The 21,251-nt window shown below is 38.5% G+C and overlaps 2 protein-coding genes across 26 annotated transcripts in view; one reads left to right on the top strand and one right to left on the bottom strand.

The window, feature by feature from the left end:
- The window catches only part of LOC137235971 (uncharacterized), a 114,352-nt gene extending 111,020 nt beyond the window's left edge, over nucleotides 1-3,332 (top strand). For all 9 annotated transcript variants that reach the window (XM_067758691.1, XM_067758687.1, XM_067758688.1 and 6 more), the window contains one exon: nucleotides 30-3,332. In XM_067758691.1, coding sequence (XP_067614792.1) covers nucleotides 30-1,973 — 1,944 coding nt within the window. In that variant the 3' untranslated portion in view covers nucleotides 1,974-3,332. The remainder of the gene's footprint in view (nucleotides 1-29) is intronic.
- The window catches only part of LOC137235972 (uncharacterized), a 116,929-nt gene that overhangs the window by 52,007 nt on the left and 43,671 nt on the right, over nucleotides 1-21,251 (bottom strand). For 15 of the 17 annotated variants that reach the window (XR_010948170.1, XR_010948169.1, XR_010948168.1 and 12 more), the window contains 2 exons: nucleotides 20,498-20,728; nucleotides 19,000-20,359 (listed from right to left, as the gene is read on the bottom strand). Coding sequence is in view for 1 of the 17 variants with exons in the window: in XM_067758692.1 (XP_067614793.1) it covers nucleotides 19,172-20,359; nucleotides 20,498-20,728 (1,419 nt within the window). In the remaining 16 variants the exon portion in view is untranslated. Of the gene's footprint in view, nucleotides 1-18,932; nucleotides 20,360-20,497; nucleotides 20,729-21,251 lie in introns of those variants that run through there. The other 2 variants (XM_067758692.1, XR_010948183.1) reach the window with 2 other exon arrangements.

Here is a 21,251-nt window from a genome sequence, read left to right as displayed (position 1 = left end):
TTATTTCTTTGATAATTACACAATTTAAGGTTACATCTAAGCCAGATCTTTACCCCCTCGTTTTCACATGCAACAGTGACAATTCTAAGACTGGCTCCAGCTATCTCATGGTACAGTATTTTCGAAACTATATTGTTCGACCAGTTGCATCACTTTCTGCGGCAAGTACAGTGGACTCACTTAGCTCTAGCTTTATTTGCAATATTAATGAAGCTAACACGCTTATACCGCCACCTTACTCTAGAGCGGCGAGTCCAGAAATTGGATTTAATTCGCATTTTCAACAGCAATTTATGATACCACGATCAGCATCGCAACTAGGTTATGCTTCCGGTGCAAATGGAGTTATCAACAATACAGGAGCGCATGATATAAATGGTGGCATAGCACAACCAGTGTACCAAAGTCAACAGAGTAGATGTCCGCACTTCACAGTAGTGGCTCTAAATGGGTCTAGGTGTGGCAATGAAAGTGGAATAGATACAGAAAATACTATAAACTCGTCAATCTCTTATAGCAGAATTTTGCAAGCTCCGGTTGCTGAAAATTTAAGCTTTAAAGACGATTCTGTCACTAGTAGTCATAATTGTACAAATAACCAAAAGGAAAACCGTTATAGTAGTGGTAGCTATAGTGGAAGTAATCGAAGCAGCGAATGTGGTAGTATTGCTAGCGCAGGCGGTATTCCTAAGGATTTCATAAAATCTCAAAGTGATGAGCAAATTCGTTATGTTAATAATAGCAACAGCAACAGCAATATCAGTGATAATTTTATAAACAATAGAGTCGTAGTTGCTTACACTAGTACTACTAACGGAACCGGCATTGAGACTTTAGACATAGTGAATTTCGATAAAACACGAAATGTTACTCCAACTGAAGTGCCCGATGAGATTACTAAACAAGCAATATATAATAATGATAGTATAATATCCAAACCGTTGCATCGTACTAATACAAACCCCACCCAGTTTGTTGTGGCGTCGAACATTTTAAGGCCTACTTATACCTCATGCGATTCAGTTGGGAGTATTTCTTTTACAGTTCCTCGAGGGGTTGAAGAATTTAAAGATTTCCATATATTAAAGCAAAGTCTTGAAACTTGTTGTCATATATTGCAGCAGCAACAAAATCCTAATTCAACGACTTATGCAAAAGAGTGTCCACCATTAGGAATTAATGAGCTGGACAAGAAGTATACATCTGACGAGCTTCGTGATTACACAGTATCAGTTAATTGTTCAGCTATCAGCAGTCTTACAAACGTTTGTACTGCTAGCTCACCACCACAAGCTACAAGCCCTACTGGTGGAGTAAGGGAAATTCTTGAGCAAATTCGTCAATTACAAGACGGCATAAGCAATGAGGACATGTTGATGCATGTCAGACCGACGCTATGTCATACGCTATCTTCACCCACTTCCTTAGAATTGAATAAGAGTATAAGTACAAACCCACAGCGAAAAACACATCGCAACTCCCTAGCATGTTGTGAAATGCCGTGTAACCATAATGTCTTGGCAGAAAGAAGTCCACAATTTTCTAAAACTACGGTACGTTTAGCATCCACCTCACCACACAAGGGTATATCAACAGTAATAACTACAACGACACAGAACACCCTTGCTTCTTCGAATGACACCGACAATTTTTTTACACGCCCTTTAACTCTGGAACAAAATAAAAACAAGTTCTTCACACCCAAACCCAACAAATGTCTTTACATTCCAATGATATCGAACATTACGACTACGCCTGTGAACAAATACTCTGCAAGAAGCCCAATTAACAGTGCAGTTGGGACTAATTTATTTTCTGGAAAGGGAGGAAGAGTTCGAAGAATTTGGGTATCACGTTCAGCACCCACAACACCAGGTTCTTCTTTACCGCCTAATAGATTTAGCGATAACAGTCCATTACTCACAGAACATGACGAAGATCAGGAGACTGAACCAAATGAAAATATAGAATAAATGATAATGTATTGATAATTACACAATTTAAGGTTACATCTAAGCCAGATCTTTACCCCCTCGTTTTCAGATGCAACAATGACAATTCTAAGCCTGGCTCCAGCTATCTCATGGTACAATATTTTCGAAAATATATTGTTCGACCAGTTGGATCACTTTCTGCGGCAAGTACAGTGGACTTACTTAGCTCTAGCTTTATTTGCAATATTAATGAAGCTAACACGCTTATACCGCCACCTTACTCTAGAGCGGCGAGTCCAGAAATTGGACTTAATTCGCATTTCCAACAGCAATTTATGATACCACGATCAGCATCGCAACTAGTTTATGCTTCCGGTGCAAATGGAGCTATCAACAATGCAGGAGCGCATAATATAAGTGGTGGCATAGCACAACCAGTGTACCAAAGTCAACAGAGTAGATGTCCGCACTTCACAGTAGAGACTCTAAATGGGTCTAGGTGTGGCAATGAAAGTGGAATAGATACAGAAAATACTATAAACTCGTCAATCTCTTATAGCACAATTTCGCAAACTCCTGTTGCTGAAAATTTAAGCTTTAAAGACGATTCTGTCACTAGTAGTCATAATTGTACAAATAACCAAAAGGAAAACCGTTATAGTAGTGGTAGCTATAGTGGAAGTAATCGAAGCAGCGAATGTGGTAGTAATGCTAGCGCAGGCGGTATTCCTAAGGATTTCATAAAATCTCAGTGATGAGCAAATTCGTTATGTTAATAATAGCAACAGCAACAGCAATATCAGTGATAATTTTATAAACAATAGAGTCGTAGTTGCTTACACTAGTACTACTAACGGAACAGGCATTGACGAAGATCAGGAGACTGAACCAAATAAAAATATAGAATAAATGATAATGTATTGCATAAAATTGCATATATGTATATGTAGATATGTAACTGATACAAGAAAGAAAACGCAATCATTATTATAAAGTCATATGCTAGCACACATGTAATACTTCTTTGTATGCTGGTAAAAAATTTCAACCTAATGTTTTTTAAAGTCATAATGAAATGCCTGACAAAGAAAAAGATCAAAATTAGGCACGTCAGAACTTATTTCAAAAACAATGATCTCCCAGAAGAAATTTTTTCATATATGATCCCGACACAGCCCTGAAATGACGCTTCCTAAGACAGTCAATTCTATGCACCGGAGCGACTCGGGATTTCCCCCGACCAAGGGCTGTCATTTCAGTATAACCCCACTTAATTTGTTGCGTCCCTCCCACAGATCCTTGCATCTGGACTGCGCCTTATTCTCCTGCTCCGGGAAGGTGTCGAACCTAAACTGGTGCCAGTACTTGATCCCGGTCCAGAGAAATGGTTTTTACTGCAGTTAAACTGTAATGGGTTAACTGAGATGATAACAGAGATAGTCGATTTTCTGAAGCGGCACAACATCCGCAGTGCTGCGATCTATGAGACTAAACTCACTGCAAGATCTGCTTTGCAGACCTGCTCTGAGTACAGCGTACACAGAAAAGATTGCGAGAGTGGAAATGGAGGCGGAATCGTCACCCAACACTCAGTGCAATACAATCTATTTGATATCCACATCGGCCGTAGGGACAGTGCCATGGAACGTCAAGGCATATCTAACCGATCAAGCGATGCAAATTTTGAAATTATCAACATCTACATCCGTCCTGTCACCTGTTGCCCCAGTGAATACTGTCTGACATCAGCGCACTACTCACTAGCGGATATCGCATTATCCTAGGCGATTTCAATGCCCACCACAATCTGTGGCATTCTGATCTACAGGCGGACAGCAGGAGCGAGGTGTAGGTGGACCAAATGGAAGAAACTACGTTCTGCACGATAAACGGGCGCGCCCCCACACGTATGTTAGGAAACATTTCCATCGTGAGCGCAGGACCTTTTAACTGCGTCAACTGGCAGCCGATGATAACATTGGCATCCGGCCACCTACCCGTAAACTTTCGCTCGAGAGATCCGCCGAATTCATCACTACCGAAAAAAGCACTTTCATCAACTTCAAAAAAGGAGAGTGGGAGGATTACAAAACAGACAATCGCTATGCTCCCGACTGATGCCCGTCAAGGAGAGCGTGCTGTCCGCAAGGTCATCGAATCTGCGTCGGCTCGTTTTATTCCCACCGGGATTATCTCTAGCAAGAGAACGTGACCTTATAAGATAGCACGACCCCGGCGACCTCCAAATAAGCGGTCAGCATCAGATTGCTTGTGGATGAACACAAGCGGGCGGAAGGGGAGGAGCATTTGTATTGAATTGTAACCTCTCTGCCGGTGTGGGTAAGCTATGGTCTACCGTAAAGTCCCTATCGAATCCGACTAAGCACAGCGACAAAACATCCATCGCCTTCGGCGATAAAGTGCTGTCGGTTGCGAAAAAATGCACGAGCACTTTCTGCTGACAAAATTTAATGCATTCTACGGTTGACAAAGCCAGCGGCGGGCCAACAGACGCGTACACAAGCATAAATACAGCGCGTTCCAAATTACCATCACCGCCAAAGAGGTTGAAAATGCCATCGTTCACGCTAAATCACCTAAGGAAGTAGGTCCAGATGGCATAGCAATGCCGATGCTTTGAAAAGAGGGATTTAATTATCTAGCGCATGTCTTCAACCTGTTCTTATCCACCTTCGTCATCCCCGAAAAATTGAAAATGGCCAGGGTGGTTCCGTCATTATAGCATAGGGATCCAGCTAACGTAGGAGAATCAGGTCGTCCGATATATCTCCTATCGCGAGTAACCCCTACACTTGAAGCCCTTCTGCTTCCCTACCTCACTACAAACTTACGTTTTGCCAATCATCAGCATGGCTTTCGAAAACTACATAGCACTAACACCGCGGTAAACGCCATTAACACGCAGATAAATTACGGATTGAATCCAAAACCCTACCACAGAACAGTACTCGTAGCGCTAGACAGTCAGTTTTGATACAGTCAACCACGGCACGTTACTGTAGGACTTGGAAGGGTCCTCCCTTCCTCCAAGTCTCCAAAAGTGGACTGCAAATTATCTGTCTGGTCGGCAAGCATCGGTGCATTTCCAGAACATAACATCTGAACCCAGAAGAACAGGGTGGTGTCCTATCTCCGCTTTTGTTCAACTTCTACATATCGAAATTACCTTCGCCATAAGAAGGAGTCATCATTGTATCCTACGCCGATGCCTGCACAATAAAGGCAACAGGTCCAGGCACACACGTCGATGAGCTTTGTAATAAAATAAACAGTTATTTTCCCTGCGGCCACCGTGGTGTGATGGTAGCGCGCTCCGCCTACCACACCGTATGCCCTGGATTCACACCCCGGGCAAAGCAACATCAAAATTTTAGAAATAAGGTTTTTCAATTAGAAGAAATTTTTTCTAAGCGGGGTCGCCCCTCGGCAGTGTTTGGCAAGTGCTCCGAGTGTATTTCTGCCATGAAAAGCTCTCAGTGAAAACTGATCTTGCAGATGTCGTTCGGAGTCGGCATAAAACATGTAGGTCCCGTCCGACTAATTTGTAGGAAAAATCAAGAGGAGCACGACGCAAATTGGAAGAGAAGCTCGGCCTTAGATCTCTTCGGAGGTTATCGCTCCTTACATGTTTTTTTTTTATATCTTCCCGATCTCTCCAGTTTTTTCGCCTCGCGAAAGCTGACAATGCCACCGACCAAATCATCGGCGACCTAGTTTAGAACATGGATATGACAAATGTCGACCATATTGGACATCCGCGTCGATGGCGTTACCCTACCGACTGCCTTACACCCATCTCTTGCCAGAAATACTTGGGGTTAAAGGAAAAGAAGCGCTCATTACCACTTACAAAGCAATTGGCCGGCCGATTGCATGCTACGCGTCCCCGATATGTTCGCCAAGCCTGAAGGTTTCTGACTGGAAGAAAATATAGGCCTGCCAAAACACAGCTCTCAGAACCGCTACAGGCTGTCTTATTTTGTCTCCAGAACACCACCTACACAATGAGGCGAGAGTACTCCTTAGTAGGGAGAGAAAAGAAATACTAAAAAAAACATTTTCTGTTGAATAACCAGAAACCTGGGCATCCCTACAGACATCTGATTGAAGAGGCCACACCTCCCAAGGGCTTACGAAGTCATATCCGCAAGCATTATGAGGGAATACATCCCTATGCAGTAACAATACACAAACAGGTCTTCAGTGATATCCACTAACAGGCGTCGGACCTCTATGCCAGGAATTGCCCGGCGAACCTAGTTCTTAAAGAAAAATACCCAGAACTCGCCACAAAGGAACCCACTCGCCCTAGGGAGACTTTCACTTTAGCTCAACTTCGATCTGGTATTGTTTTATGTTAAACTCTTACCTATACAGAATCAATCCCGACATTGGGCCCCCTCCTTTAAATGATAAGAGTAACTTTGTTAGTCTAAGGTTGTAAGGACCTGCACATGATCTTCGACTCTTGGCAGTCCGGGACTATTGCCTTAATTGCTGCTTGGCTGTCATTGTAAAAATTGACGCGGCTCCTGTTCAAGTTATTTTCCCCCAGTGTTTCTACGGCAGTCACGGCTACTACTTCCGCCTGAAAACACTACGTTTAGCTCAATATGATCATTTATTTAACATTTTAAAGTTGGCTTTAGAAAAAATCGAGTTGAATTTGACTACTGGCATAGGATTTTACAATACCACAGCCTCGAGCATTACTTATGATTTCCTGAACTATCTCGAGAGAAGAATGATAAAAGTCGTCTGGTAAGACTAGAGGATCGCACCGATTTGAAGAAAATTAAGATACATCACCAATGTAAATTAAGTCTAGGACCTTCCCTAAGTTATTACGAATTATATTGGTTTAAGGCAAAGATCGAACATTTCATCTTAAGTCATTGTGTCCAGGCTTGGACGGAATTGTAATAATGGCTCTATCAAACATGTTCCAAGATATATGAGGTAGGTAAGTCGCCTAAACGAGTTACAAGGCTTTGCATTAAAGTAACAGTTCTGAGCAAAGAGATACATATGCTGAAAGTAGACCGAAATGTCATATACAGAAGGAATGTAGCAAACAGCCATTTTCGAAATGGGCATTGCATACCTGGATGCGGATGCTGTTGAACTCAATGGAACCCATGATAGGCATCTTAAGCTCCTCGGAAGAGATTGAAGGAAGAATGGCAAGGACACCATCACCTACTCTGATCAAGCGATCATGGATGTAAACCATGTACTAATTAGATAAAAATTCTGCATTAATAACGTGAGGTTTCATCCAAGTTTCAATCATATATGTAATATTCCTATATTGCTAATGGAAAATGCTCGCAATGTGTTTTGAATTCGAAATCAAAACAAGAAAGCCTATAAAATTTTTGTGATTGTAGCAACATAACTGTGACAAGAAAAAATTAAAATTTAGGTACATTCGATTATTGAATACAAAAACAAAAACGTTTAAACAGCAATATATCGGCACTCTGATGTATGGGAATGTACCTAGCCTTTTGTAGCAATATAGGAGTATTACATATATGGTTTCAGTAAAAGAAATAACGTTAATTTCCAGTCAAGATATTCTCATTTAGGTTCGGTTAATTTTGTATTTATACCTCTTATCCGAATAACGCTTAGTTTTTTGAAGCCGTCTAAGTATTTGGAATTTGCAATCGCCCACCATAGCATATGTGGGAGGTCGGGTACCAATGCGAGAGGTATTTGTTTACTTTTATTGTAAATGAGGCACTCTGTATGTATAACAGGGCGAATTACACGACTTTTGTTACAACGGTAAGGGAGGAGGTCGTGGACCTCAGCCTGTTTAGTAGGAAACCGGTGGACCAGATTTCAGCTTGGAGGGTTTTCAACGAGAACTCCTCTGATCACCGATATATTCAGTTCTCTGTGAACAAAGAACATTCTGGTGAAATATCTTTTAGAAACTATTAAGATATTCTCATTAAAGTTCGGTTAATTTTGTATTTATACCTCTTATCCGATTCACGCTTAGTTGTTTGAAGCCGTCTAAGTATTTGGAATTTGCAATCGCCCACCATAGCATATGTGGGAGGTCGGGTACCAATGCGAGAGGTGAGTATTTGCTTACTTTTATTGTAAATGAGGCACTCTACAGCGAGAATGACACGACTTTTGTTACAACGATAAGAGAGGAGGTCGTGGGCCTCAGACTGTTTAGTAGGGAACCGGTGGACCAGATTTCAGGTTGGAGGGTTTTTAACGAGAACTCCTTCTCTGATGACCGATATATTCAGTTCTCTGTGAACAAAGAACGTTCCGATGAAATATCTTTTAGAAACTATTAAGGTTTTAGGTATTTCGTAGTAAACGCATTAAAAATGTATTGAAGAAAAAATGAATTAAACACGCACAGGCTTTAACAGATATCGTGCAAAAATTTTGCAGAAAAATATACCTTTCTTTCGTCATTTTATAAAGACTGATTTTCACATATGGTCTTCGTCACGATATAACTAGCAACTATCCTCATTAACAGACACTTTCCATAGTGGCTTTGTCCAGCCAGACACTTTTTATAATGCAAAACTGTACTTTTTCATAAAGCTAAATACTTTTTCATAAGCTGAAAATTTTTTACGGTAACCAAAATTTCAAAAGTTTGTTTTAAAGATTTTGTATTCGAATTTCAGTATAAAATTGCTTCGATGTTCTTTGAAGTTTAGAAGGATTAAAAGTGCCTGGCTAATCAAAGCCACTATGGAAAGTGTCTGGCAATGAGGCTAGTGGCTGCGTATATCGTGACGAAGACCATATACATATGTATGAAAATCAGTCTTTATAAAATGACGAAAGAAAGGTATATTTTTCTGCAAAATTTTTGCACGATATCTGTTAAAGCCACCATGACTCAAGTTTTATAATAGACCAACGATCCTGCTTCAGTTGGAAGTATGCACTGACGAAATTTCAACTTTTATAAAATGACAAAGGTCTGGCCGTCACGGGCTCTTACTCTATAATAAAAAAAATGAAAATATATTTTCTCTGGTCAAAAATCAAAAATTGTTATAATTTACTAAGCCTTTTGCAACTGCATCTCTGGTGCTTTATATCAATATGTTTAGCTTTTATTGAATCAAATGTGTTCGCCATTCCAATACAGCCTCTGTTATCTTCAAATATTTCAACTGGATGATTATTAACTTGTTGTAGATCTTTCAGCAAACCATGTAACCAAATAGCTTCTATTACAGCAGCACTTAATGCAACATACTCTGATTCGCTTGAGGAGAGAGCAACAGTTACTTGTTTTTGCTTGACCATGAAACACTACACCCATATACTTGAAATATATATCCGCTAACTGATTTGCGATCTGTTGTTGCATCACCAGGCCAATCTGCGTCCGCAAATCCAATATGAGCTTTATCTGAAGTTTTCTTAAATACCAATTTGTTTCCTTTACTTCCTTTAAGATATCTTAAAAACCTTTTAAAAAGACATTGCCAATGTTCTGGGTTTTGTTGATATCTGCCCATGTATCCAACAGGATAACAGATATCAGGTCTTGCGCCCATCATTATATACATAAGGCTTCTCAACATTTCCTTATAAGGTTTATTGAGATTATCTGGTTCATTATTTTGTCATAGCTGCAATCCTTTTTCATTGGACTTCTCGTAGGATTACAATCTGCCATACCAAATTTTGTTAATACTGTCAATACTTGCGCTTTGTGATAAGTCAATATGATCGCTAAAATTTTCAATCTTTATGCCAAGGAAAAATTTCAGTTCTCTACGATCAGACATTTCAAATTTCTCGCTTAAGGTTCTTTTTAAGTTAATTGAGGAAATTTCTTTGCCAGCAATAAGCAGATCACCAACATACATAATAATTATTAGGTAACAATCACTACAAAATTTTGTGTATAGGCAATAATCATGATTTGACCTTGTAAAGCCAAGCTACAGCAAGTATATATTAAACTTCTGATTCCAACATCTTGGAGCTTGCTTTAACCCATAAAGAGATTTTCTGAGTTTGCACACCATACCTGACGTCAACCCCTTCTGGCATTGCCGCATACAAATCTTCATTCAAATGGTGATTTGAAAAAGCAGGTTTTACACCTAGTTGGTGAAACAATAATTTTTCTTATCCACCAAGCCAGTACAACCCGTATCATTGTAATTTTTGCAACAGGAGCATAGGTTTCCGAGTAGTCAATCCTTTGTTTTTGTAGGAAACCTTTTACTACAAGACGTGCTTTATCGCGCGTTGATAACCCATTTTCATCCTCCTTTAATCTAAATACCCATTTTGTTTTGAGGTTTTACACCTTTTGGTGGATATATTACGTCGCAGACTTCATTTTTCTTCATTGAATTCAGCTCATCATTAACGGCCTCCATCCATTTTGCAGCATCTCTCCTACTAGCGATTTCTGAATAGGCTTCGAGATGGTCTGTTGAAATACAAGCAGCAGAAATTGTTCTAAAGTAATCAATAAACTTACATGGACCACGGCGCTCCCGTTCACTACGTCTTACAGAAGTTTCAGGCAGAGACTCACTGTTATGCGAAGGGAGCGCAACTTCGATATCATCCCCATTTATTTCATCTTCAAATGAATCGTTGGCTGCTGCTTTTTCATGATCAGATTCAACCTGGCTTATTTCATCACATATTAAATTACTTAAAACTCCATCTTCCATTAGGACATCCCTTCTCGCTCATGGCTGCGTCTGATATATAATTGTTTATTTTGTTTCTCCTTAGATATTTCTTTTTTAAACGGGAAAACATTCTGGCCAAACTTTACGTAAAGAGCAATGAAAATTGTCTGCGCATTTATGTTCCAAAGTCGGTATCCATTTGGAGCATACCCAACCAAAACTGATTTACGTATTTTCTAAATACCATTTTTCTTTCGCCAAACGGTCATTTGCATCGGAATCCAATTTAAATTTAATTTTCCGATTGTCCTTTTCTTGGGTATTATTTCCCCCACCCGCAACAAAACAAATACTTTCAGTCTTCTTTTTGTCGGAAGCACTCCTAGCTTCGATTGATTGCTTGCAATCTTACCCAGCCAGCATTTTTTGAAAATTTTGATCAAAAAATGTTTAAATATCATACCCCAAAATGATGAAAAACGTCAAATTTAAAAGCATTTGCTGTTCGAAAATTAACGTATCGTCGGGAGAAAAATGTTCCATAAATGTCATTATTCTTGAATAATCATTTATGATTCCTATTTCGAAAAGCTTTTTATTCATATTTGATATCATTGTAAAATTGAGCTTTAATAGTTTTGGAGTAATATTTGACTGCTTTTCACTGTCATTTTCTGAACATATTCGTGAATATATTTCAATCGTTTTGGTTGAGATTTTTGAATCATTTTTGAATGCCATTACAATGCATTTATTCTTCATATCTCATTCAAAATAGGATACTACATAATAATCTTATTTCATCAGGGGAAGAAAGCATGCGAAAGTGAGCTATTCGAACCACAGCTAACGCGCAAGCAAACTTGACCGATATACACCTGCGACTACAACATCCAACATCAGCATTATCGTCTGCATCTTAAAATACGGATACGATACGGGATGTTGAAGCCGTATCCAGCTATGTCAAGATAGTTTCACTTACCTGGGGTTCTAATAGCTCATAGCCTTTGTACTGTCCAATCATTATGTATTTTCTGGGAAGCCGAAGATGGAGAAATGGTTGGGGAAATCTTCGGTCACATTTACATTATTTACATCTTGAATATCTTTTGTAAAAATAATAAAATTTTTATATATTTTTTCTTAGCTTCATGATTGAAAAAATATGTGTATGTAAAAAAAAACAAGATTTTTAATGAAAAGTAAAATATAAACAAGTATAAATTTCATTATTCAGCAAACAAATATATTCCTAAAAGATTCAGAAAGCTGACTGAAGAATGATTATAAATTTTTGATTACCTAAAGTAAACACATTTGATTCAAATATGATTCCAAAATGTGATTAAAAAACTATATTCAGTTTTTGATCATCAAAGGTAAGCATATTTGATTATTCTTTTTGTTGGTTTTTATGAAATATTAAAATTTAGTCATTAAAGGACTTCAAAAATTATTCCAAAAAGTGATCGAAAAATGCTTTTTAGTTTTTCATCATCAAAAGTATACATATTTGATTATTTCTTTTGTTCAATTGTATGATAACTCATTATTTAGTCAGAAAAAGTAATCAAATTGTATTGATATGTAGGGAAATTCAAAATTTAATCACCTAAATGCTGAGTGGGTAAGCTCTATGGCCACATTTAAAAAATTTGCCTTGGAATTTAACTTTCTTTTTTAAAATTTTCCCAGTAAAGGGGAAAACTCTTTTAAAATTGCAAGAGCCTTGATTACGATTATAGTAATCGTAATTTAAGCTTTTTTAAAATTACGATTACAACAATCGTTAATATAAATGCCTGGGATAACGATTACTATAATTTTAAATGGCAATTTTTTTAATTACACGTTTTTTTATAATAAGTACATTTACCCGTAATTTAGGGTCGTTATGACGCATTCTAAATGCATGTTGTGGAAAACAAAATTGTATAACTTAGCTTTTGTATTGCAGTATCCGAACAGGCATTTCCGTAAATTTTTTGGAAAGTAATTTGAAAGTAAACTTGTTGTGGTAAACGATATATAAACGTTTTCAGTATTAAATATATTTAATTTTTTTTTTGTAGAAAACATTTCATAAGCGTTGAGGGCAAATGTTAATATGGTGGAATCACCACGTGAATTAAATACAAATGCCCGATAAAAAGTAATAAATATAATAAAATAAATAATAATAGATCGAAAATTGTGTATGCTAATTTTTTAGATCAGTTTTATAGTTGTTTTGTTTTTTTTTTTTTTTTGTAATTTGAACGATATAACCATGCATGGTCATAATCTGCTCACACCAGCATCCAGCTACTTCCATCATTACATATGTTGCAGGTCTTCGCAGCTGGACGCTTCACTTATTTTAATTGGCGATATTAATTTGTAGAGTGTTTATCATCGACAGAATTAGGCGGGGTAGTGTTTTTTTCCGTCCGTCCATGTATGGTTCTAATTTTTGTTGTAAAAATCCCTCGCCTGGGTTAATATCTTCTAACGGAGGTCCAAGGAATCGAGCAGTTTCAATATGGTTTACCAAAAAGAAGTTGCTTTTACAGATTTTTGCTCCACATTACAGAAGAATAGATTTGTGCTATACACCAGGCTGGGGCCATACATAGAGATCGAAGTTGGGGCAGAGTAACGCGCATAACCTTCGGAAGTGTGCATTCTTCTTCGGTGATGTCTGCAAAGGCGGAAGCCTGAATTTGAAGGAAAGCACAGACTCTGCGTTCGTGTTGCTCTAGATCATACTACACCAGATCTTGTAATAGGGCTTATGCAGATGTCTTCTTAGCTGCCTTGGAGGCGCAACGACATCAATCAATGGCCTTTCGGTGCCTCGGTGCTAAGACGTCTTAAGCAGATATTCCGTGGCAGTTCTAAGTGGGAAATTTGGAAGCCCTGCAACTCTCTCCGTTGCAGCGATTTGAGGATTGTGATGCATCTTTGTGCATTGTAGGCAATTTCGGATGCATTTTTATTGAAACAGAGACTGTGTTCGAACGTCACAACCAAAAGTTGTTGGAGTTCCACAGTAGTAACGTTATGCCGTCGAAGTGGCTGTCCAGTTTTTGTGTTATTTGCAAGGTACACGTCGTGAACAATACGGCCGTATGTACATTAAATCAGTGCCAAGTTTGTTGATTCCAGTCTGCATTCACAGACCCATGACGCTGCCGGACAAAACTAAGTTCCTCTTCTAAGATTTTTAATTCGCCGGGGAATGAAGATCCCTCCGTTGTTGTCCTTTAGCAGCGGGGGCAATGGGGGTTATGATGGCTTTCCCACCAATTAAGAATTCAGGTGTTCTCATAAAAAATGTTATCGTAAAATATCTAATGTAAAAAATAACAATGTAATGTTTGTTTATGTAAATTTTTTTGTAATGAAAACAAAATCAAAATAAAATAACAAAAAATGAGAGCAGTGAGAATTTAAAATTTTTTTTTAAACGTCATTTGACTTTCACCGGTTTTACCTTGTAATCCTGGTTATTGGTATATTAATTTTTGAATATATAAAATTATATTGTTTTGGTTATATTGGGGGGCCCGAAAAATGTTTTGGCCCTGGCGCAAGAAAACCTCACTACGCCACTGGACCCATGCGAGCTTATATTACTTTTGACATCGAATAAAAATAAAAAATAAAAACTTAAACTGTGATGAGCAATAAAATTCTATAATGCGTCTAAAGTAAACTGACTTCAACTTCAACTGCAGTTGAAGATATCTTTGAAAAACCGGTCATAAATGGGAGAGGTGTTATCCATTATTTAGTTGAACTGTAGTAACTTTGCGCACTTAAATGGGTTTCGGGATTGATGAAAAGTTTTACAGTCACACTTGGAAGTGATGGTAATACTTTTAAATATGTTTCTATCCCTAAAAATCCATTGTTACTTCCATCTGCTCTGTTGATTTGCCGTTAAAGAGTCGGAAGTAAAACATTTGCCCTTCTAACACATCATACAAATTTGATCAGAAGATCCCCCAAAATCTTTTGACAGTTGAATTCACAATGTATGTGGGATATGTTGTCAGGGGATATAATAGCCTCAGGGATACAATATTCGGCCTAGAACCAGAAGATGCTGATCCGATCAAGCCGGACTCATATATTCTAAATTACAATCCATAACTGTAACATCCCTCTTATCTTAGTGTTCTAATTTTTAGGGCAAAACAACAACAGTGAGTTAGAATTTTTTGTAACTATATTTAGAAATGCATTGTTTTAGCGAAGTTTTTATATAAATAAGGTGTAAAATACGACAGTTTTGGTATTCTTGATGCAGGAATAGCAAAAACATTTCTCGAAAGTTTTCAGTAGTGCTGCACAAGCGAAAATCCTTGTTGGATATGATGTGAATACAAATAGTATGTTTTAGCAAAGACCTGTCTCAATTTTTTTGGAACAAATTAAACATATATATGTATATATAATCGTAATCAATAATATGAACGTAATAGTTTAGCACGCCCCTACTTATGGAAGCCAACACCAAAGACACCCAAATGATGAACATCTGTAATTCAATCCAGTAAAGGTCCATCGATATTCACCAACTGGTTTATGTGAAAAAAGTACTCAAACTACCATATTTTAATCCTGAATAATGCAAAAAACAACTTTTTCGGGGACAGCATTGGTGAAAAGTTTTCAGATAGCCGAATGGCAGAACAAAGAATTTAGAGTGAGACAATTGACGTCTTACTTCACCTGGGCATTCCACCATGGTACGATCGAGCCAATCAGACTTGTTTCCAATTTTATTGAAGTCTTTCACTTACGTATTTGTAAGTAAGAGGTTGCAGGAAAAAATTTTAAGAAAACTGATTCAAATCTACCGTTTTCCCTTTAAATTGTGTTTGTGTAGAGAAATACGGGTACCGATAATTTATCTGAAACAGAACAGACTTCTCTGCAAAAGATGAGACAATGAATCCTAGTTTCTCGGTAAATGCTGGAAACGAAAAAATCAAATCTACTTTAATAATAATATTCAATTTTATCTGAATTCAATAAAAGTGGGATAATTCTATACGACAGCATGACACTGCTAATACGCGTCCAAAAATATGGAGAGAGTGTCAAAAAACGCGTATTGACGTCAGTATAAATAATCCGAACCGGAAAAGATAAATTTTATCTCTGTCCGGATATATTTGCAGTTGAAGTTGGCGATTTTCATGTGGTTGTTGTAATGTTGGTGTACCCACAAAAAAAAAATTGTGAACATAAGTGTTTTGCGCGGATATAGTTTTGGTCTCTAAACTGGTGTTGGACCCACCCAGGTTAATTTTTTATAAGCGAGGCCGAAGGCCGCCAATGCAGAAAGGTATTCTGCGCAAAAATACTGTGGATCCCACGTCTTCACGTCTCTAATTTCCGTCTGAGTAATCTGGCAGCCTGTAGGATCTACTTACTTACGACATGTATAGTATTTTTCATTTCTGCACCCTGGCACCACCCCTCCAGCTCAATTGTCGCCCAAGATCTCTTACGAAGCTCAGGCACTGTCCCATATATTCCGCCTGCGCGTTATTAGATGGCGCTATTCTGCTATGGCCATATGGCCTGCACTCAAACTGCCCCGGGACTTGTTGCAGTTGCTGTCCACCAAAAACTTGAGGTGGTATGCAGTATCAATGATTAGCATAACGGAAGCCCTAAAAACTACCGACAACAATTGCCATAAATACCAAATAAGACAGTTTGGGTGATAGGGTGTTTGTTACCAATGTGCAGTGAGTATTTATGTACTTAGATTGCGGAGGGATCACTTCTCTGCTCTCCTAAATGGAGACAGCGATGTAACGCACGGGATGGTGCATCCAATCCCAAAGCGTTGATAATGGAATTATAGTCCTCCCAACCCGATTATGACGATTAACCAGATTAAAAACAACAAGGCCGGTGGCACTGATGGATTGCATGTGGAGCTTTCCAAATACGGCGGCAAAGAATTGGCAAGGCGCATGCTTCAGCTTCTTTGCAAAATATGGTCGGACGAGTGCATGAGTGACGATTGCAGTCTAAGTGTTTTTGCCTAGTCCACAAGAAGGGGGATCCTGCAAACTGTGCCACCTATCGCGAAATCAGCCTTTTAAATACCGCATATAAGGTCCTGTCAAGCGTATTGTGCGAAATATATAAGCCCACTGTGAATCCGCTGATTAGACCTTATTAGCGTCCAGATTTTCACTTTGTGCCAGATCTTGGAAAAAAGAATTGAGATACATAACCTCTTCATCGATTTTAAATCCGCCTTCGACAGCACCAAAAGGAGCTTCATGTATGCCGCTATGTCTGAATTTGGTTTCCCCCCAAAAGTTGTACGGCTGTGCAAATTTACGTTGAGCACCTCAGTTATAATTGAGAAGGACCTATCCAAGTCATTCGAAAACAAACGAGTTATAGCAGCAGAACCAAGCCGTGATGGTACTACCTATTATAAGAGCGTACAATTACTAGCGTATGCTGATGACATTGATATTAATCGCCTGAAAAAATGCGCTGTGGGTTCTGACTTTCCTGGATTAGATAAAAAAGCAAAAAAATTGATTATTGCGGTAAATGAGCACAAGACGAAGTACTTGCTATCATCCAAGAAATAATCGTCGCATTCGTGCCTTGGCAGCCACGTCAATGTTGACGGATATAATGTTCGAGGCTGTCAAGGATTTTGTCTATTTGGGATCCTGCATTGACAGGAAAAACGATGTCTTCTTAGAAATCAAAAGGCGAATAACTCTTGCTCACAAGTACTACTTTGGACTACGTAGGCAATTGAAATGAAAAATCCTCTCGACGAACATAATCACGCTCTACAAGTTGCTCTTCATACCTGTCCTCATGTATGGCTCGGAATCATGGACGGTGTCGAAAGAACATAGATGGTTCTTAGGGTGTTCTAGAAAACAGTTCTCCGGAAGATTTATGGTCCTGTCCGTGATGCCGATAGTGAGTATATGGTAAAATGATGAGCTGTATGAACTTTATGCAGATATGACAATAGTGCAGCATATAAAAACCCAAAGGCTTCGCTGGCTAGGTCATGATATGCGAATGTACGAAGACGCCCCGCCCAAACAAGTATTTCAGTCGGATACAGCCGTGTGAAAGCAGAGGGGGGGGGGGGGGGGGGGGGAGACCTCCACTGTGTTGGATGAGGCCGGTGGATGAAGACTTGACCTCCCTTGGTGCTTCCAATTTGCGTAAGTTATCGCGAAACAGGGATAGCTGACGTGACTTGTTACGAAACGCCCCAAATCGAATAGGCGGTTAAGCGCTAATCAATAATGCTGATGATGTGGAAATTCTTATGAAGGTTTGAACAAATTCTATGCAAATAAGGTAACACCAAATGTTTTCATAGGGATTTTTCACGCTGAACGCGAATCAGTGGTCACAAAATTTCTTCGATATCTCATTTTGGATAAAATGGGGTTGAATATCACAAAAATTTTATAATTTGCACATGTTCTCTGTGTTTATATCCTTCGCTCACCAATTATAAGGACGTCCTGATTTTTGATAGGGTAACATTATGGACACATTCAGTTTATGTGAGGCCCTCACGGACCGCTAAGTTCTACCTAACCTACAAAACCAAAATTCTGTTAACTTAAGGAATAAAGGTTTTTTGTTGAATCTAAAAAAACAAAAAAAAAGCACTTCCCAGGTGAAGGTTTAATCCAAAAAGCATTCGCTCGCCAAGTATAAGGAGGTCCTGATTTTTGATAGGGTAACATTATGGACACATTCAGTCTATGTGAGGTGCTCACGTACCGGTAAGTTCTACCCAACCTACAGAGCCAAATTTCTGTTAATTCGTGGATTAAACTTTTTTTGTTGAATCTAAAAACTCATTTAAAACGCATTTCCTAGGTGAAGGTTTAATGCAAAAAGCAATTTTCTTCGCCAAAAAAACATAACTTTTGCATTATAAACAATTTTGCAACATTGGATTTGATTTTGTAAAATGATAAGATGCGTTTTTTTCTATGTTAAATTCAAAGGAAAGCTTACGTTCTTTTAATAGGTACATATATCCCGATAATTTGGTATGAAGTTTATTTGACATTTTGTTGCTCAAAACAGCAAATTAAAGAGTTCGAAAACACCGCGGCCAATCTTTTACCGAAATGAGCAATCCACCAAACTTCCCCGAGCTACATCCTGAGGAAAACATTTAAATAGTCTTACAAAAGTTCACTCACACAACTGTACAAAAGATGATGTCGCCTATTAAGGGAAAATTTCGCTTCCTTTCAGAAACTGCCCTTATCGAAATTTGCTAACCCGCTATCGATTATTTTGTTTATAGATAATACAAAATTGCATTTATTTAGTACAGTTCTTAAAATAACTGTTTATACCTCTCTCTGGTTAAGAAACATGCGGCGTAGACTCATGTCCTCTTTGACGAACACTTCCAAATCACATATTTATAGAATTACGGTTTCGTGGTCTAATGCTCTTCATAGATTCAGCACCTGCGCAGGTATTGACTGTATGTACATTTGCTTTAAATGGATGGCGCCCATAATCTCATGGCGCATTTTGAAAACATTCAGGAGACATCTCTTGGCCATATCCTTTCGCTATCTGTACAACAGAACAACTGCCGTAATCTTCTTCAGATGCCATACTAATTTTTGAAGTAAACACACCAGGAGCCGTAGCTGGCGAGCAAGTGTTTCTACTATGTAGACAATTCTGATTGCGGGTCATTTGTAGAGGACAACTCGACTTGTAATTTTGCAGACTATCGTTGTAACTGGCACCACTGCTACTACCACTACCACTGAATCCGCTATCCAAATCACCTTCATAGAAATCGCGATTACTGGAAAAATTATGAGATGAATTCTTTACTTCCAGTGACTGAAAATTTGATAAATTTTCAAGGCTTGTTCTTGAAAACTCATTGGGTTGGCCTGATGAACATAATGAAGAGGAATCACCGCCAAGTAAACCATAGCGGCGGGGCTTTTGAGGGAACACTGTCTTCGAGGTAATAACCGCTTGTGTTGGGGAGATCCCCCCCGCAACAATATTTTCTGTGATATCCCCTATGCCATTTGCAGTACTGGGACTGAGGTTTTCGAGACTATGTGGCATTATTAAAGCTTCTAAAGATAAGTTTAACTCATCTAATACTCGAAAATGATTGTGCTGAACTCGACGGAACTCCTCTTTCATATAATCTGCAGTAGATTTAGCAATACAATTATCGGAGGGTACATTCCTTAGGTTATGCTCATTAACTTCTTCGTACAAGTTTTCCGTTGTTCCATGTCGTGTTGTATAAGTATAGCGACCTTCCAAAAATGGTGCCAGAGACATAGGTTGTTCCCGTAATAATCCGGAACGAGGTGCTTTCCACAGTAAAGTACGGAAAGAATTGAGCTGTGCGTTCCTCGAAGTTTCCCCTGCATTAGGTGACACATTTTTTTTCATATTTCCTGTTACTTTGTGAGCAGGTGAAAAAGTTGTGTAATATTTTACGACTCCTGGTTCATGCTGTACGCATGAATAAACATTATTTTTTGACCCAGTCTCACTAGATGACACTGTAGGAGGTACTTTAGAGGAGATTGTAGATTCGGTTTTCGAAGACACGACACTAGGCATTAGCCCGCAGTCCAAAGGGAACGCAGAACTTGATGGACGAGTATAATGAGTTGGCTCAAAGGGTTCCATAGTGGCGGTAATGTTATTTCGCCACCATTTCACCTATAAGGGGAAAGAAACGTTACATATTTAATTATCAAACAGTAAATAACGAAAAATACATAATTTGTTCAATAATTTGGGAAAAATTTAAACAACGTGACATCAGGACGGACAAGGCGACAGATACTTCGATTATACCTTGTAAATCCCTTCAAAGCCTTTTCTCCCAGAAGTGGGATTTGAACCCGCGATGGTTGAAGTGTTACAAACGCATTCAGCCACGCCATGCGCTAGTTGTTGTGAACTTATCCTAATTGCCTTTCCTTGCATATTTTGTTCTTTTGCACAATACATACTTTGTATGTAATCATGTGTTAAAGTTATGCTTTTAGTAGTGGCGGTTTCAAAGAAACTGGTAGTTGCCTTGTTCTATATATAGAAATACAAAGAATTGACCAAGCAATAAGGGCAATCCCCGCTTAATTCATACAAATCGAAAAATACATATCGTTAGCTTAATGCGAAAATGCGCAAAGTCACTTTTTTTGAAAAATTTTATTTTAATGCAGTTTTAAAACTGAATTCAAAATACATCGATCACAAAAAAAAAAAAAATATTTTCATTTTTACGCGCTGTGGGCGATGATGTGTAAATGTGCTAAGTCGTCAGCTGTTAAAAAAAATGTGCTAAGTCAACCTGTCAATACTAATATCCATCTGAATTACTAATCATTTTTTTGTGCGCGCATTTTATTTATTTATGTAATTCATTCAGTCTAAAAGTACATGCTTTGTTGTTGTTGTTGTATTAACGATAAAGACACTCCCCGAAGGCTTTGAGGAGAGTTACCTATGTTGATGGTCCTTTGCCGGATATAGATCTGGTAGGTTCCGGTAACAAAGCACTATTAAGGTACTAGCCCGACCATCTCGGGAACGATTTATATGAGGA

Source organism: Eurosta solidaginis, unplaced genomic scaffold, assembly GCF_040869045.1.
Source record: "Eurosta solidaginis isolate ZX-2024a unplaced genomic scaffold, ASM4086904v1 ctg00001119.1, whole genome shotgun sequence".
Classification (NCBI taxonomy): domain Eukaryota; kingdom Metazoa; phylum Arthropoda; class Insecta; order Diptera; family Tephritidae; genus Eurosta; species Eurosta solidaginis.
Note: the sequence above shows the minus strand (reverse complement) of the source record. Positions and strands in the feature narration are given on the sequence as shown.